Source organism: Watersipora subatra, chromosome 3 (assembly GCF_963576615.1).
Source record: "Watersipora subatra chromosome 3, tzWatSuba1.1, whole genome shotgun sequence".
In the NCBI taxonomy this organism is placed as follows: Eukaryota; Metazoa; Bryozoa; class Gymnolaemata; order Cheilostomatida; family Watersiporidae; genus Watersipora; species Watersipora subatra.
In genome coordinates this window covers 55,985,978-56,003,140 of record NC_088710.1, presented here as the reverse complement: position 1 = coordinate 56,003,140, position 17,163 = coordinate 55,985,978, and the positions used below count along the sequence as shown (strand labels likewise).

General features: G+C 35.8%; 2 protein-coding genes across 3 annotated transcripts; both read right to left on the bottom strand.

The window, feature by feature from the left end:
- Positions 1–359: 359 nt before the first annotated feature.
- LOC137391227 (translin-associated factor X-interacting protein 1-like) lies at positions 360–12,233 on the bottom strand. Its single transcript, XM_068077635.1, has 14 exons — positions 12,079–12,233; positions 11,736–11,838; positions 10,969–11,175; positions 9,880–10,084; positions 9,004–9,143; positions 7,962–8,095; positions 6,150–6,323; positions 5,814–5,941; positions 5,278–5,399; positions 4,610–4,744; positions 4,086–4,256; positions 2,711–2,956; positions 2,168–2,274; positions 360–702 (listed from the first exon to the last, which is right to left on the bottom strand). Exons 1-14 carry the CDS (start codon positions 12,141–12,143, stop codon positions 504–506), a joined length of 2,136 nt encoding a protein of 711 aa, XP_067933736.1. The 5' UTR covers positions 12,144–12,233; the 3' UTR covers positions 360–503.
- Positions 12,234–12,602: 369 nt separating this feature from the next.
- LOC137391562 (15-hydroxyprostaglandin dehydrogenase [NAD(+)]-like) lies at positions 12,603–16,766 on the bottom strand. 2 transcript variants are annotated; one of them, XM_068078074.1, is made up of 7 exons: positions 16,650–16,766; positions 16,218–16,341; positions 15,965–16,083; positions 15,758–15,854; positions 15,383–15,450; positions 14,179–14,266; positions 12,603–13,273 (listed from the first exon to the last, which is right to left on the bottom strand). In XM_068078074.1, exons 1-7 carry the CDS (start codon positions 16,743–16,745, stop codon positions 13,077–13,079), a joined length of 789 nt encoding a protein of 262 aa, XP_067934175.1. In that variant the 5' UTR covers positions 16,746–16,766; the 3' UTR covers positions 12,603–13,076. The 2 variants fall into 2 exon arrangements, with proteins under 2 accessions (XP_067934175.1, XP_067934174.1); XM_068078073.1 differs by having other exon boundaries at positions 12,611–13,273; positions 15,374–15,450.
- Between the last annotated feature and the right edge of the window lie 397 nt (positions 16,767–17,163).

The following is a 17,163-nucleotide window of genomic DNA, read 5'->3' as shown; positions in this document are numbered from 1 at the left end:
ACAAACCAGTATAAGGATGGAAACAAGCTTACCCAATGTAATTGTCTGCGAATAGCCTCACACTTGTGTGTGATAAAGTGCAAACTGGCAGCGTATTTATAAGCATCGACTCCGAGCTCGAATGCAATTAAGTAATTGCTGAGAAACTAATTTGGCTCATAGCCTGACTCTGGTGGCATATAATTTGCTGCCTATCAACTTGCATGCAAACTAAATCATGTTACATAGCCACTGCTTATGTCATATGGCAGCTGATAAACATCTTAATAGTAAATACGTTTCCACAGCTTCAATATATTTATATCAGACTATAAAATTACAGACAATATACATCAAAACAAAAAATATTAGTGTTGCTATTTTCATTTTAGTCGGAATGACACTGTGGCTCATAATGGGACAAATGGCATACCCTTAACATGCACGCTCAACAAAGTTCTTTGTTCAGAAATTAACAATAGCTGGTTTATTATCAACAAAATAAAATAAACAATGCTAAGGCATCAAAAGAATTTCTTAATATGCACAGTGTTCAAGCGCGCCTTCAACTCATCTAGGCTGATGCTTGTGGCAGCATCTAATTCAGCTTTGGTTTTAACTTTGTAAACCCAAGCAACTGTAGCTTGTTTCCTGCTGTCTTCAAGATCAGGGTCAACCGCTGTCATCGCCACTATAACATTTTCAGGAGCTATTTCTTCCAGTCTGTAAAAATATAATAACGACATATTACTGTGCTGAACAACTCTAAACCGTAACAGAAAAAATTGAACACAAGCTCACCAGAAAATGCATCAATTGATGTCACTATAAAGGTTTTATTACAGCTCATAAAGCCTTAAGTTCGGTAGCATTTGATTCTATGTCTATGAATGAGGTGATGAGAAAGACAGATTAACCATCAACATGTCACTCATTCAACCAGTACAGCAGTGGCCTGGTGGTCTAGAGCACCAACCTACAAACAACAAGTTGGGGTCCAATTCCCAAATAAGGCCACAGATGGTGACAGGAATAACATTCAGCCTTATATCGCTTCCTGCCAACGGGCCTGTCTATCAGTGGACGAGGTTCCCTTGCCACTGGACTCAGACATGTCCAGCCAAGATCACAGAGCCATTGTTTGTACAACAATGGCTCTTTAAAAACACGCGCACAGCCTCCGCTCTCATTAAGCTAAGCAGACATACTTAATCTTTGAGGAATTGCTCATGTACATTCATAAAAGAATCTGCTTAGATTCAACAAGAGTATTCTCACCTTTCTAAGGCTTAATAAATTATAAGGTGCCAATTTTAATTCATGTATTTGGAGAAAAAATCGTAATCTAAGAAATATGTGTTGTAATCAAAAATGTGTAAAAATTATTTGTCACAAGCAATTTCACAATTTCCTTATTTAAATCTGTAAATACCTTCTATAGAAATATTACATCAGAAATTCATGGCTTCCTTAGTTTTAAAACAGTATTTAATCATACCAATTCAGGTATAACTTAAATGATATAATATCTCAGGCTCGGTTTAAGGTTTAGCTCTCTTGAATTCATAGATAGATTGTTGTATATTGTAGGGTAGATAACTCTTGACAAATAACTGCATATGTGTTTCACTTAGGTACACAAGTAACCTCTGTAGTGACAGCCAGAGCTGCTATTATATCTCACGGTATTCTAGTTGTTGTTATTCGCCAATTGAGTTAAGAAAAATTTTAAACCTTTCATAATTTTAAACTGAATATCTAAAGCGTAGCCCTAGATTTTCCTCATCAATAACTCTACAATATAATTTCGCTTTATTATCATGTTAACTACGCGTATAATGAATAAGCCTCACAAGTTAAATTAATCGGAAGCAAGTGTTGTCATGATTGAATAAGATGAAATGCCTAAATTGATAGCCACTCCCTAGAGAATGGCCTGCGCATACATATCTATTGTAATCTGATTCTGGCAGTAATGTATAGGCGTATGATATACTTATGCCACAAGAAAATGATTCTCACGGCACAACAAAGGGTTTGATTGCTAGAATGTTTCTGTGCTGACTCACAACATTGAGCAACCGTCAGTGTCTACTCTAATAAAAATAGTCTCTAGATTTATCTACACGAAAAAATTCTTTTATAATTTTAAATCAGTTCGGCATAAACCTACATCTTGACAACTTACCCATCTTTTTTCAGAGACTCGACAATTTCTGAAAAGTACTTGACTCGTACATTGTTATGCAATGCTTTCACTTCATCAACAAATGGACCAAACTTCCCTTCATCATCCTAAAAGGCCAACATAGCAGCGTTTGATGAAGGCAAGTTCTATCCCTACCACTAAACAATGTGATTTGCTATAGATATGTCACATGAGTAAGGTTTGTAGCATGCAATGGCAGTGTTGACAGTCTAATTACTGTCGCAGCAAAAGTTAAATGTGTTTTGACAGCACCCTTATGCGTTGCTAAGCACTTCTTTGAAATCTACCATAATATGTTTGGTTTCATGCTGCAATGTTAGGCAAAGAAGCAACCAAAATATGCTGCAAATATCATGTCACCACATAACTATTTGCAGCTAAAATGAGACAGATGAAAAATAAACTAGACAAAGTTTTGAACTAATAATGAGTTTTCTAGAAAGACTATCTCTAAAAGCAAAAGCATAAGTTCCCTTAGATTTACTAATAAACAGAAGCAGACTCATGAATGATTTGAACTACCTCAAAAAATAATTTCGTGAACGCGATAGTCTTAGCTTCAGGGTCGTCTAACTCCAGCTGAGCGGCCTTGACCAAGTCTTCGACCTCGGCAGGAGTGACTTGACCAGAGAAATAGGTAGTGAGGACTTGTGTGAACTCCTCCACAGTGAACTCATCTGGGGGATCATGCTCCTCGTTCTCCTTATTGAGCAGCTGGAGAAGGCCAACAATGGCATGGAGCTGGCTGAAGTAGAGCTCCTGGTCCACCTGAACAAGGAACAAGGAAGTTCATACCTTATCAGTTAATTCTCATCAAAATTATGTGTCAATCTAAAGATTTCTACGCTGAAAGCATTCAAAAGCTAGTACCTCGATGACGAAGTGTGTGTCATTTGCATAGAGATTACATTGAAAATTAACAAATTGTAAAATTCTATTTGTAATAGAATTCTTTTTATGGACCAATTCACCTTATTTATTGAATGGGCCTTATACATGTAGTTTGTAGAATATCTTTTGAATTTTTAGCTATATTTCACTCATTCTAATCTTTTCAAGTACATTAGTTTAAAAATCAATTTACCATTTGAAAATCCTGACAATTATTTACTCAATTTTATTGTTGTATGAAGGAGAAGATACACCGCTTATATTCTGCTTACAATATTAAGGTCTGCATTGAAAAAAATACTTTTTAATTTTAGCCATTTTACAGATGTTGAGCCACAGATTCTAATGCATCTAGCTGATTAGTTCAACTGGTGCCGTAGAAACTGTGAACTTACACATTGCAGTGACTTACTCATTGCAGTGACTTACACATTGCAGTGACTTACACATTGCAGTGACTTACAGACATTCTTTACCTTGTTTCAACAATGAAAAGATAATGTGAGATTTCCAACGTAAAAAGCTAAAAGGCTAAAACGGTTAAAAGGCTTCTGCCTCCGAAAACTATGCTGTTGTCAACTAAAATGACATAACACGATATCATTTTGTGAGAAATGAATCTTGAGCATTGCGCTCACTGCTAAAATAGCTAGTCCGTCGTTATTCAAACACTAAATCCTTACATTGCAAATGACTCGAATAAAGTATTGTGCCTAAATTATTAAAATGGGCTATACTTGGCAGTATGAGCCAGCAGCCTAGATTGAAAAGAGCTGAGTATTTACTGTTACCATGCTAATTAATATTAACACGTTAATTTGTGTTAACACATTTATTTGTATTAACGTTTTACTTCATGTTAACATGTTAATTCATGTTAAGTCTCCTGGTAAGATGCCCAGAATGATTGTTAAAAAAATAATTAGAGCTTGTTAACCATATAACCTAGCAAATCAGAGAGTGGGGAGCAGTAAACCAAACACAAGCAGGAATAAGAAAGACTCACTTTGCTATTGATTACGTTGTAGAAGAGTTGCAGTTTATCATCATGGACATATCTCTGGCATGCATTATCCACGTTGTATGCCCACTCTGCAACCATCTCCGCATCATCAGGAAATTTGTCAGTTAGATAGTGTATAAAGTACTGAGACATGGAGTTTCTCTCTGCTGCTCCCTGTCAAGTAAGAAAGGCACTGCTTTTTATGAGATTACAAAGTCTTAAAATGCAGTTTACTTAATTACTTGCACACCTGCCATTACCTGCCACCTGCCATTAGCTGCCACCGATGTATAATCTAAGAATGTTTCAAGTTTAGTAACTACAAAAACAGCCGAAACAGCAGAATAAGTTTTTGACTTGGGCAACTCTATAGAAAACCAGTAAGAACTACGTCTTCCATTCTTAGCTAACAGTTGGACTGTGCGACTAGTAGCATATTGTTCGAATCAAATCAGCAGATGCCAGAGAGAAACTGAACATTGCCGCGTGTCATAGAAATTTCTAAATTTAAGCCCAATAATAGATACTTGGTTAGTGTCATAGATGTCTTTTTCTTTCCAAACATCCTTGATTAGCAAAGTTGTATCGCGTTTTCCAAGATATCTGTTCCTCACTGTTCCTTCCTCTTTTCTCAAATAGAACGGCACCTCGTCACCGGTTCCCTGTCACAAATACACTTTCACTAATCACTGAAGACTTAGAAAGATAACAAGGTGAAGTCAAGTTCATACCATACCGATAAACTCTGAAAAAAGGATTGTGTTGCTTAGGGTATGCACCTTAGGCAACACAATCTCATGATGTGCACATTGCCCATGATGTGCACATAACTCCAACTGAGCAACATACAACTTCCTGATCAACTACTGTCAATGACTCTGGATAAAACAATATTCTCCAATTACTTTATATCAATTAACTGTAGATCAATGTCGGACTGCCTGCTAAAAACTACAAGGCAGCTACTAGCAACCGTAAAATAACTACACATGGTTTGATGTTTATCCCAAGGATCTTACACTTCTGACAATGTAAACAAGTTGCTGTAAAATAAATTATCTAGCAGGATGAGATAACACTTCTGCTGACCAAAAGGCATAAGAAGCACGTCAATGCAAGTAGGTAATTAATACTATGCGTTCGGTCAGAAAAATTTTTTTCAGCATTCAAAAAATCACAAATGACATATCCTTACGAGAGCATCAAAGTAGTCAGGAGTGTTGCTGTCAGCGCTAGAGCCTGCTAGCTCATCAAGTAGTATGGATACCATCTCATCTGAGCTCTTCCCTTGTGACAGTTCATTCCACCTCTGCATCCCTAGCAAGTATAGTCTGTTTGTACAGTCACATCATTCCATGGTATAGTGTAATGTGAAGATGTAGTATCTTGCCGAGCAAATATGTGAATGTAAGGGTAGCCAACATAATAAACAAGAACTACTTTAGTTACAATACCGCCCCTAGCTAGCACATATGTGTAGATGCAGCAACAAGCCTTGCAAGTACAACATATCGTCACACTAATACGCTATGAAATAATATGGCACTTTATAGTTATTATATTGCAGCAATGTGTTACAGCATGATACCTAGCAAACATTTCTGGGTAGTCACGGTGCTACGACTGATAAACTACCTAGGAAACGGCTGAACCAGCCAATTTCTTGCTTGATCATACTCTTGTATCATATAAAAAATTAAGTTCTAGGTTACATTTGCGGAAAGCACTTACCTCCAGCGATGACATCTCCACATCGTGGCCAGTCTGGTCGAGGCGTAGCCATCTCCCTCAGCCTTTCTCTTTCTTGATAAAACTCTGCTCTCTGTTTTATTACCTGCTTGTGGGTCTCCAGCAGCGAACTATATATAAATGTGTTATTACATTGTTAAAAGGGGATAATTCTTACATATTTTATCGACGAGTGAAAATCATCTCTGTAGCATAAATGCATGAGGCACAATACTTTTTAGTTTATTGCATCCAGAGGAGCAACTACTAAAGGCTAAAAAAAAGAAAGTTTGTCAGAGATGCTGACAAGCTACCAAAGGTGCTGTTCAAGAAACTCACTCATGCTCCGCCTTCAGCTGATCGAACTCTGCTGCCTTTTCAGAGACAGTCTGTTGTAAGGCCTTGTACTGTTCCTGGAGAGATAAAAAATCTTGTTTTGGTATGACATCTCCGTAATTTGCAATGATGTCGTTAAGCATTTGACTAGCGGCCTTCTCAGATTCCCTCGTCTTTCTACAAACAGCATAACTGATTGGAGATTGACTAACCTAAAACATGCTTATTCAAAGTTGACAAGTAGTTAGTTGCTAATAGATGCAATATTTAATATGACAGTAACATCTATACAGCAGCAACAAACAATCTTTGACATCAGCCTGGCTGCTTATGACATGCTAGTATTAATAATATGATACAGCTGTCGCAGGTAAGGAGCCCCAGTTTCATTTGCAATAATAAATCATCACATAGTTCAGCTACAAGAGTTATGCAAGGAGCAAGACACTGTGACATATTTATATTAGGAGAACAACTCCTAACTTGTAGACTGATGCAGTTATATAACCTTTTGTTTATTGTTCAATGATAGGCTAAATGTTAAAAATAGAATTAAAAAACTAGTTTCAATCAAATTTTTTTATTTATTAGTTGGTTATCGCAATTTATAATCAAGTAGTTATGTAATTTGAATTTCTATATTACACTTTAATCTTTGCTACAAGCTTACTCTAATCCTTTTGTCCGTCTGAAGGCACGGTAGCAGGTGAGAGAAAAGGTAGCGCTGAACAGGGATCAAACCCAGTACAGGTGGCGGCTCTGCATATTACCACCTGCTTTATTCTCTCATCTTCACTTGCTTTGGAATTATTATGCACACACTTATTCTCTGTGCTTTATATACACAGCTGGTAATCTCTCACAGCGCACCATACTTCCAGGGTACTAGTAATACACGATGGGCAAACCAAGGAATTGCATATGGCAAACACTTCTGTGTCTTATATATAAAATCACTAAATATATGGGCTAGCTGTTGTAAGGAAGGGAATGTCAACTCGCACACAATTCTACTCTTTACTGCAGGTATAAGGCCTTATTACAACATATCTGTCCATTACACCATATGCTAATACAAAGACACAGAAGTACACCCAATGCTTTACTTTACTGCAGGTATAAGGCCTTATTACAACATATCTGTCCATTACACCATATGCTAATACAAAGACACAGAAGTACACCCAATGCTTTACTTTACAGCAGGTATAAGGCCTTATTACAACATATCTGTCCATTACACCATATGCTAATACAAAGACACAGAAGTACACCCAATGCTTTACTTTACTGCAGGTATAAGGCCTTATTACAACATATCTGTCCATTACACCATATGCTAATACAAAGACACAGAAGTACACCCAATGCTTTACTTTACTGCAGGTATAAGGCCTTATTACAACATATCTGTCCATTACACCATATGCTAGTACAAAGACACAGAAGTACACCCAATGCTTTACTTTACTGCAGGTATAAGGCCTTATTACAACATATCTGTCCATTACACCATATGCTAATACAAAGACACAGAAGTACACCCAATGCTTTACTTTACTGCAGGTATAAGGCCTAATTACAAAATATCTGTCCATTACACCATATGCTAATACAAAGACACAGAAGTACACCCAATGCTTTACTTTAAAAACCAAAACAGGTGGATCCAGTTAAATCAATAAATAAAATTATTGTGATCTTATCTTCCGATTACACACAGTGTTCATGGAATAAAACTTTGTGGAGACTGGAACACTTGGAAGTTTATCATCAGAAAGACTACACAAAAAGAAGACATGTCATTCATCTTACTTAAGAGCTATTCTCATCAGCCCTGCATCCTCTGATTCATCCCTGTTGCTGGCCTGCTGCTGTTGCAAGATTAGCTCTTCTTGTTGAAGCCTCAGGTCATTAATGTCTGAGACAAGCAGCTTGCGAGCGTTGGCCTGTATGATACAAACTCTCTATACTGACTGATGTACATAGGTAGACATGTATGATGATTCAATAATGAAAACATGAATAGTTTTTTATCTTTATCACATTATTTTTCTTTTAAAGAAAAGGCTAAAAATGAAAAAGGTTCTGAGTTTTCGACAATTGATGTAACAAAGTTTTATTTAAATAGTTCTTTGGCTATGATATAGACGCTACCATAAGAGAGGCCAGCTCCTGCAATATCTGACCTGGACCCAGAATAGCGGAATAAAGCAGTCAAGATGCACATAATTTTTCAAATGATAATATAGCAAATTCAATATATATAGCCTATTCAATACTCCAGTAGCTATAGCTCCTGCGCCATACTGAATGCTCGATGGCTAGGATCCCGAGCCATTAAATGAACAAACAACTAAAACCTTCAATGTGGGCATACAGGAAATCTCTTAAAAGTTACAAATGACATATTATTGTCAAATAATCACAGTTCACTGCGTAATATAGCATGATGACCACCATCGGGCTATCAACTAATCATTCTAAAAGATTTGGTGACGACATGTTAGTTGTCCCTCTCTACATTACTCACTGTTTGAAATAGAGCCCATGTTATCTCTAGATAACCTAGGAAATAATTGACTTTTACTTTAACTTTAAATTAACCAAAGAACATGTATGTTTTTACTAATGTAACATAAATAAGCAAATAATATGTTAGATGCGAATGCCTTCCAAAATTAACCGCTGTATAATGAGCAGAATATTTTTCATTATACACCGACATGTGTTTTTTAGTACATTGAGGTGCCATCAACATTTTTTAATGCTGAAATATTTACCACCAGCTTGTCAGTCATTAATCAAACTGAAGCTGCAAGCACAATTTATGAATGCTGGTAGAGAGTTGTCTAACCTCTGAACGATATTTGTCATATTGATCAGACAACTTCTGTTCAAGTCTTTCTACTTGTATTTGCAGAGCCAGCAGATCATTCTTTATGGAGTCTATAATACTCTGCAACTTCTCACTCTCTTTCTTCAGCTCATAGATTTCTAAAGTAGATTTGCCATGTTTTTAATCACATTCTAGAGTACTAGGGTACTGCATATATTTTACATCGCTTATCTTTAGACATTCACATTGTGTTATTTTAAGCCACTCCGAACCCGATGTACTATAGCACAGAATAAATTATAGAATCTTCTTAGCGATTGCAGTCGCTGATCAAAGGTTCACTTTTGTCTTTGACTGAACAGTAAGTTGAGCAAACTGTGACAACTTTAAATGTATGAAATAGCCTGTGGTCCAGTCTTAGCAAACACCCATCATCTAAGCAGTATGTATATACAGTTACATGTAGTTATCAGTAGCGATGGCTGCGAGTTGAAAAAGCGTCTGTTTGATTGCCATAGCTCTGAGCCATCTAACATGTTAAAAATTAGAGTAAAAGACTTCTCTAAGATGCATAATAGGATGTAATTGTTGGTAAAGTAACGAAAATTATTTGGTGTCAAACTAAACCTACAATAATTGTTCTCCTACAAGCAACAAGTTTCTAAATTTTAGCAAACCGTATGTTATAGCAATTGTGAGTAGAAGTTTGACTGTATCTAAATCTCTGCTCTTTAGAGAACAGTCACAGGTTAGTCAGTCTGTATACCCTATCATGATTTTTTATCAAAGAAATAAAAAACCAACCCGACAATAGCGATAATGAAACTAAGATACGATGTACAGCACTATTGGTCAAAGTTGATAGCCTAAAAATCCTGTGATAGAATCACCCACCATTCTTCTCTTCATCTCGTAACCTCATAACTTCATTGTCACACTGCTCAGTCACCGTGACTAGCATCTGTTGTAGAGGCTCAAGTTGCTTTATGTAGACAAACTGGTGCTGCAGCATCATCTCATACTCATTTTTTATGGCAGCGAATATCGGTTTGTATGTTTTAAAATCTTCGATTAAATACTCAAAGACCTCTCTGTGAGCCTGTCAAGTACACATAATATTTGAAAACTATGCAATTACAAGAGAAGATCCCACCTAAACTTTTTAGTTGCATAGAAATTAAAATTCTCAAATATAAAATGGAAGGCCAACCACCGCCTGTGAATGATTTCTGTATGAGAAAGCCTTGGCTTAAGACTAGCATTAAGTTCAGTGGTGCCTAGAATTTCTTTCATATTCAAACAGATAGCTCATAGCACATGTGTAGATTTTTAGTACAAATTGGTACACTGGTTTCATGACCACAACGTTTATTAATGACAATTTTCTTAATGCATGAGACATTATCTACAATTTATCCTTAGGTTTCTAATCAGGTGGGTATTTGAAAAACTGATTCTCAGAAACTAGATGAGGTTTGAAAGCAAATATTTTGGCGACCTGATGAAGGCACAGAGCATATGTGCGTAAAGTTGAATAAAAATCAATTACAAGCGTGGAAATACAGAGCGATTTAGGGTACATAGGTGGAAATACGTATGCGCGCAGACACACGCAATGAAAAAGTAGGTTTTATTAATAGAGCTTAAATCAGAACAATTAATTAAATGACACTTGCTTAGTTTGATACTTTGATTGTTTTAATGTCACTAAAACTTTTGCAGCAAATAGCCTAAAACGACTCACAGGATAACAATGTCTCATTTAGAATACGCTGCTTATCATTTGAGTAAGATCAAAAGTTTTAACTTTTAACTACTTCAATTCTGAATTTGTTTTTCGCATGATGTACAAGTTTTACTGTAAATTAAATAAACCATTTCAGCAATCAATGGGGTATGCTGATAAGCCATTGTTGTAGTGTAATTCTCCTAAGCTTTACATGTAGGCAAAAGTTGCTGATATACCTACATAATAACGCTTACCTGTAATCGTGTATCATTTGCTTCGATTTCTTCAACACCCAAAGAACTCAATTCTTTGATAAGAAAGTTTTCCAAATCATCAAGAAATCGAGGTTTTCGACTACTAATAGCAGGTGACATATCTTTACTTGTTTGAAGTGCTACTTGCAAGTTGTTGGGAGATTTTGGTCTTGTGCTGGCTATGTTAGCTTGACTCACTGTAAATCCCTGCATATGAAAAATGTATAGTTATAAAACCAAGCAGCTAAAGCTAAAACTTTGACGAACAGCTGAACAAAGCAACTAAGATGATTTAAAGCAAAAAAATACATGTCTATCCAGCTCACCTGATATGTAAGAAATTTTTAAACGACTTTAACTGTCAGACAAAAAATATTAAGGTAATCTAATTTGAGGTTTTTATCAGTAAAACCTCGACAAAGTGATGGAAATAGCATGTAGGTAATAAACAGATAACAAGCAATAAAAAGCCATTAACAGATTAACGTTTTTTAAAGCTAATAATGCAGAAATTAAAGCTCTCTAATAGCCTCTTCGGTATGAGGTAATATATCATGTCGGCTAATGTAATCACCTGTCTGTTGTTGAAGGAGCTAGGAAGTTTATAGTTTCTAAGCTGCAACAGTCAAACTATTGTTGTGACACTAAACAGTGATTGTATAAAAATCATTTAGCACTTAATTTAATTTAGACTCACTAGGTAATGATCTCAAGACGCAAAAAGTGATAGCCTATGGTTAGATAATGACAATATACCTTACACCTACCTTGCTGTTAGATAATGTCTTAGCTGATGTACTGCCCGCAGCTGATGTGGTTTGCAGTGGACTATTTCGGTGGGATGAATGATCAATGGCATCCTCAGCTTCTCTAAAGTAATTGTTTAATCCTAATTCAGACAAACTTAGTTTTACTCTATTTAGAAAGTATGTAAATAACAACTACTCAACGTATACTAACGAAACATTACATAAATACTCTGCAATAACTGTTAAACAGCGAAAGCGTCGATACATTTTTCACACTGGGACTACAGACATACACGCAGGATATTGCTGTTTCTATATATTTAGCATATTTCTCTAACGCGAAGATAAGAGTTTACCTTACCTACTCAGTGGCGGTAATCTTCCACCTTTTGGACTAAACCTAGCAATGCTGGTTATACCTGGCATTTCAACTGATTTAATCGATTTACATTTAAAAGCTAACTTCACGCTATACAGATTCTAAAGCACATCATTCGTTTTCTTAAAGATAATTACACTTCGATGCGCCTTTGCATGTTGCCATCGTAATGAGGCTGGAAATGTCGCAGTGTAACCCGTGTTCCTAAACTATTTAGGAACTTGAGATATTGTATAAGGAGTAGACAACTCCACGTTTGTAATCATATTTGTTTGCTGAATCCGATTTATACTTTGGGTTGTACTGTAATGGTTGAAAGTACAAGGTTTTAAAGCTGTTACACCAATACAAATAGATGCTTCTGTAAATAAATAATATATATATATATAAATTAATCTGGTTGATAGTGTGAGGATATTTCAATAATCCAAACTGAACAAAAATATGCTAATTTTGAAGCCCTGCTATTTTTTACTCATTGTGCATTTCTAGTAGCTCTATGATCAGCGGGTGCACAAAAATGAAGCAATGTGTTCATAGGGTTATTTGAAAATGAGTGTGATAAAAACTATAGCATGACAACATCTGTCTATTTAACAAAAGGAAGCTAGGTTTTTAGAGCTCCTGGAGCCTCCTCAGTTAGCATTACAAGAACGCTAGGATGAGTGTGTATGAAATCAACACATGATATAATAATTCCATCTGCAACTAGGTACTTTTAATAACAGATATAAATTCCAGGCTTAAATTACTGCGAAACAGCCAAACAAACATAAATTGATTTAGATCACTATTACAAAACCATGTCTATAAAAAGTAATAAGAAGTCATGACATCTAAAGGAAACCATATGTTATGCTAAGCCTCCCTTGACAGATGCCACATAAAATGATAAGCACTCTTATCATCTTAAGAACATTCAATAAAGAAGTAGCAAAATCACAAAAAAATATCCTTATTAAAACGATTCTTTAAACTGATCATAGCTTGCTAGGGGCAACTGAGAAAGATGGAACTCGTTTATGATCTTTGTAAAAGTCAATTCCCTTCTGCGGGGTTACACGCATGATAGCACCATTGAGATCTTCCTTCTCAACGAGTTGCATAAAACCTTCGGCTACAAACTCTGGTTTAAGGATATGGTGACCTGGAATCATATTGATGGCCTCCCTTGTTCCTGTATGAAGTTTGAAATCATGATATTAAATCGCAAATGCAAAAACATTTACTAACTTTTCCGATCCATAGATTATTTCTTAAATGCTTTCCAGAGATACAAGATTCCTAGTGTTACCTCAAAATACTAGTTGTTATGGGAACAGTAAACATTGATGGTTAGCATACAGTACTATCCGTCGCCATGTTTGATCAATGAGTGCTCTTACAACAACACAGCCATACAGATCTGCTCTTACATCCATACCAACAACCACACAGATCTGCTCTTACATCCATACCAACAACCATACAGATCTGTTCTTACATCCATATTAACAACCATACAGGTCTGCTCTTACATCCATACTAACAGCCATACAGATCTGCTCTTACATCCATACTAACAGCCATACAGATCTGCTCTTACATCCATATTAACAACCATACAGATCTGCTCTTACATCCATATCAACAACCATACAGATCTGCTCTCACATCCATATTAACAACCATACAGATCTGCTCTTACATCCATATCAACAACCATACAGATCTGCTCTCACATCCATATCAACAACCATACAGATCTGCTCTTACATCCATGCTAACAGCCATACAGATCTGCTCTTACATCCATGCTAACAACCATACAGATCTGCTCTTACATCCATATTAACAACCATACAGATCTGCTCTTACATCCATACCAACAACTACACAGATCTGCTCTCATAACTGGACAGACGCAAACACGTGTATACTATCTGAACTCACTCAGCTACATGTCGCAAAACTCGTCAACAGTAAGTTGAGTTTTTGAGTAACAACAGCAAGTGTATCGTTGCTATTTAAACTCACTCTAATATGTACTGCAGAGTGCAACATTCTGAGTTTAATATCACACAAAATAGTAGCCATACAAACCTTCTACGTAGTCAAGTATAGGTGTGTCAGTGAAGGAAGGGCACAGACAGTTGACTCTCACTCCATACTCCTCCAAGCTGGCTTCAGACTAAAAATTAGAATCACGGTTTATACTTGCATGTATGTTGCCACTTGGATTCTCAATCAAACCCACAGACATGGTGCACACATTTCTTATATAATATCCAGCTAATATCGGCGTAAGTGTTACCGGTTTGATAAGATGAACAACGCCGAACTGAAATGTGACTAATTTTATTTACGTATAATACCTCAGCAAAACCTGATTGAATAAGTTCTGAAACAGAATTGATTCTTGCTGCAGAAGACTACCTGCTTATAAACACAACTTCAAGAAAATTCCTGAACGAACACGCGCATTCTGCATCAATTGCGTAATTATGAGAAATGCACAATGAGTCATGCGGTGATCATGTACAGAGCATATTCAAATAAACTATTCAGTAGTCACAGCGAACCATGCTATATGCCCACAAACAACACAAAGTGTTAGCGACACCCAATAAAATTATCAAAAACAAAAGTGAACAATAATAATTAAATTACATATACACCTACATGTATAGCTAAGCCCAGAATTTGTGACAGTAAGACAATCAAAATTAACCAAGTAACACTGATTTATAAACATATTATTTTACAATCTGTGTTGCTTAAAATAAGAAATATAATCTTTTACAGTAACATATTCTTATGTCATCATTCAATGTTTGCTCTATTTGTATGCCTATCAACTACAATCGGTTATAAGCTCTCAGCTAATGAACTGTTTTAGTTTCTATAAATCATATCTATTCCTAGTTTATGTTAATCAGTAAACAATGGCTCACCTCATTCTCATTGTTTTACGAGTCTTGATAAGAAGAATAAGGTGATAAAGTGTAAAGAGAAGCTAACTCCCTACAGCTAGCATCTAATCTAAGCTCTAATCCCACTCAGCGCAAGTATTTCTATGAAAAACTGCTAGTCTTGAGAGATTTGAAGGAATACAGCTGTGCACCCTTGGTAAATATTTTTCAAAATATATATGACTAATGCACCAGGCAAACCTCATACTGACACATATGTTACCAGCTGTAAGACGAAGTCTTTATATACTATATACGCTAACATTACAGGAATCAAGTTGGTGTAACAATACTATATAAAGTTAATAAAATTAAATAATACATACCGCTGCTACTTTTGTTAAAGCAACAACTCCAGCTTTGCTGCCAGTGTATGCCATGCAATTCTCTATGGGCATAAATGCTACAAAATTATATGAACAAAATTAACTTTTTGCCCATAAATCTTTGTAGTAACTCAACAATTAAAGTGACAGATGTCATAAGAAATACAGCTAACAACTGAAAATGCTAACTAGAGCATGTCTATGTTATCAAAAGTGGTACTGTATGTAAAATTATAGAAAATAAATTTACATACGTATAATATGAGAACTTATTGGACAGAAAACACTAATATCCTACTGAGACACAGGTGAGCAAAAACCTGATGATTTTCAGGTTTTTGAGAAACTGGCTTCCATTTTCTAATTTAGAGAAGTTGTGCTCACCTGCCATTGATGCTACATTTACAATAACTCCACCTCCTCTGCCTTTACTTTTGTCCATGTACATTTGGCCTAGCCTCGTTCCCAAAAACACTGCTTCCTAAAAGTAATAAGACATACATTGATGGAGCGAATATACGACCTTGAGCAGATATTTCAAGTACAACAAATATAATGCTAGAATTAGTCATTTTTATTGAATATACTTACAAGATTAAGTCGAAAAGCCTTTATAGACTTGTCGATTTCATGATCCAATGCATTTATACCCGCATTATTACACACTATGTCTATGCCTCCAAATTTCTTCTCCGTAAAGTCAAATGCACCTAGGCAGAATACAAAAAGCCATGCTCTTTCCATCGCTATTGGTTAGCCATTGCTAATAATGTATTCAGTGCTAATTAATTCAGCTAATTAATATATGCAGCACCGCAAGAATACAATTCCAATAATCTCTCACCTTTAAACAAATTGTAATCGGTAACATCACATTCATAAAATTCTACTGTTTGGTTGGTAGGAAATTTTTTTCGCAATTCTTCAGCTGTTTCCTCTCCACGTTTATTGATGTCCACTAAGCATACCTACCAGATGGCCGAAACACAATATCAAATAATGCATATAGATCTCTACAAAAGTAAGACGATTAGGAAATAGGATAAAAATAGTGGATTTCTGTTAAACAATTTAGAGCTCAAAGCACTGCGTAAAAAATTAAAAGATGTAAGATTTGAGCTGCGCAAACTCACCATGGGTGTCAGAAAGAGATTTCAATCATAAATGTCACTATTTTTAATTGAGCCGGAGGTCTGGCCAGTGCACCTTTTTCTTCTTTTGTTTGATAAAGCTGATCGAAAAAAAAGAAAAAAGCCCTTAATGAAATACAACTTACGGCTGCCGCTCGTGCTTGTAATAGAGCTGTAGCAAAAGCCTTTCCTAACCCACCAACTCCACCAGTAATTAATGCAACTTTTCCTGCAACGGGCATTTTTAGAAGTGGCTCGTGTTCCTGCAAATAGTAGGTAAAAGAAATTCTGAATCAACAGCAATTTCGCAGAAAACTTATAAATACCAAGACATGTTATCTGCACTTTAAGTGTGTTCCCATGTTATATTGTATCGTATCCTTTTACATCTAAATGAACGATCGATCTAAACGAATGATACTTTGTAACATACTCAAGGTATAGAATTTACTAGCTTACAAATGATGTGGGTCGTCTCATGCGATCATAAATTAAAGTAAAAAATATAAATGAAAGATATGCAAATAGAATGGCTCAAACAAAGTTGTATTTAAATGCTTTGACTTTGCTCTTTAGTAACACAGAGAATTTTTCGTATGATAATTAGTTTTCTAGAAGTTATCTGTTCCATATTTAGTGTCACAGTTTCTCATAATTTTA

Bases quoted from the DNA above. Each gene is read 5' to 3' on its own strand.
- LOC137391227 (XM_068077635.1), bottom strand. From the start codon at position 12,143: ATGCCAGGTATAACCAGCATTGCTAGGTTTAGTCCAAAAGGTGGAAGA. The intron at 6,324-7,961 runs GTAAGATGAATG...TGCTGTTTGTAG, and splicing joins CTGATGAGAATAGCTCTTAA to AAAGACGAGGGAATCTGAGA. The intron at 4,257-4,609 runs GTATCTATTATT...CTTACTTGACAG, and splicing joins ACATCTATGACACTAACCAA to GGAGCAGCAGAGAGAAACTC.
- LOC137391562 (XM_068078073.1), bottom strand. From the start codon at position 16,745: ATGCCCGTTGCAGGAAAAGTTGCATTAATTACTGGTGGAGTTGGTGGG. The intron at 16,084-16,217 runs GTGAGAGATTAT...TATTCTGCCTAG, and splicing joins CGATTACAATTTGTTTAAAG to GTGCATTTGACTTTACGGAG. The intron at 15,451-15,757 runs GTGAGCACAACT...ATAATTTTGTAG, and splicing joins AAATGTAGCATCAATGGCAG to CATTTATGCCCATAGAGAAT.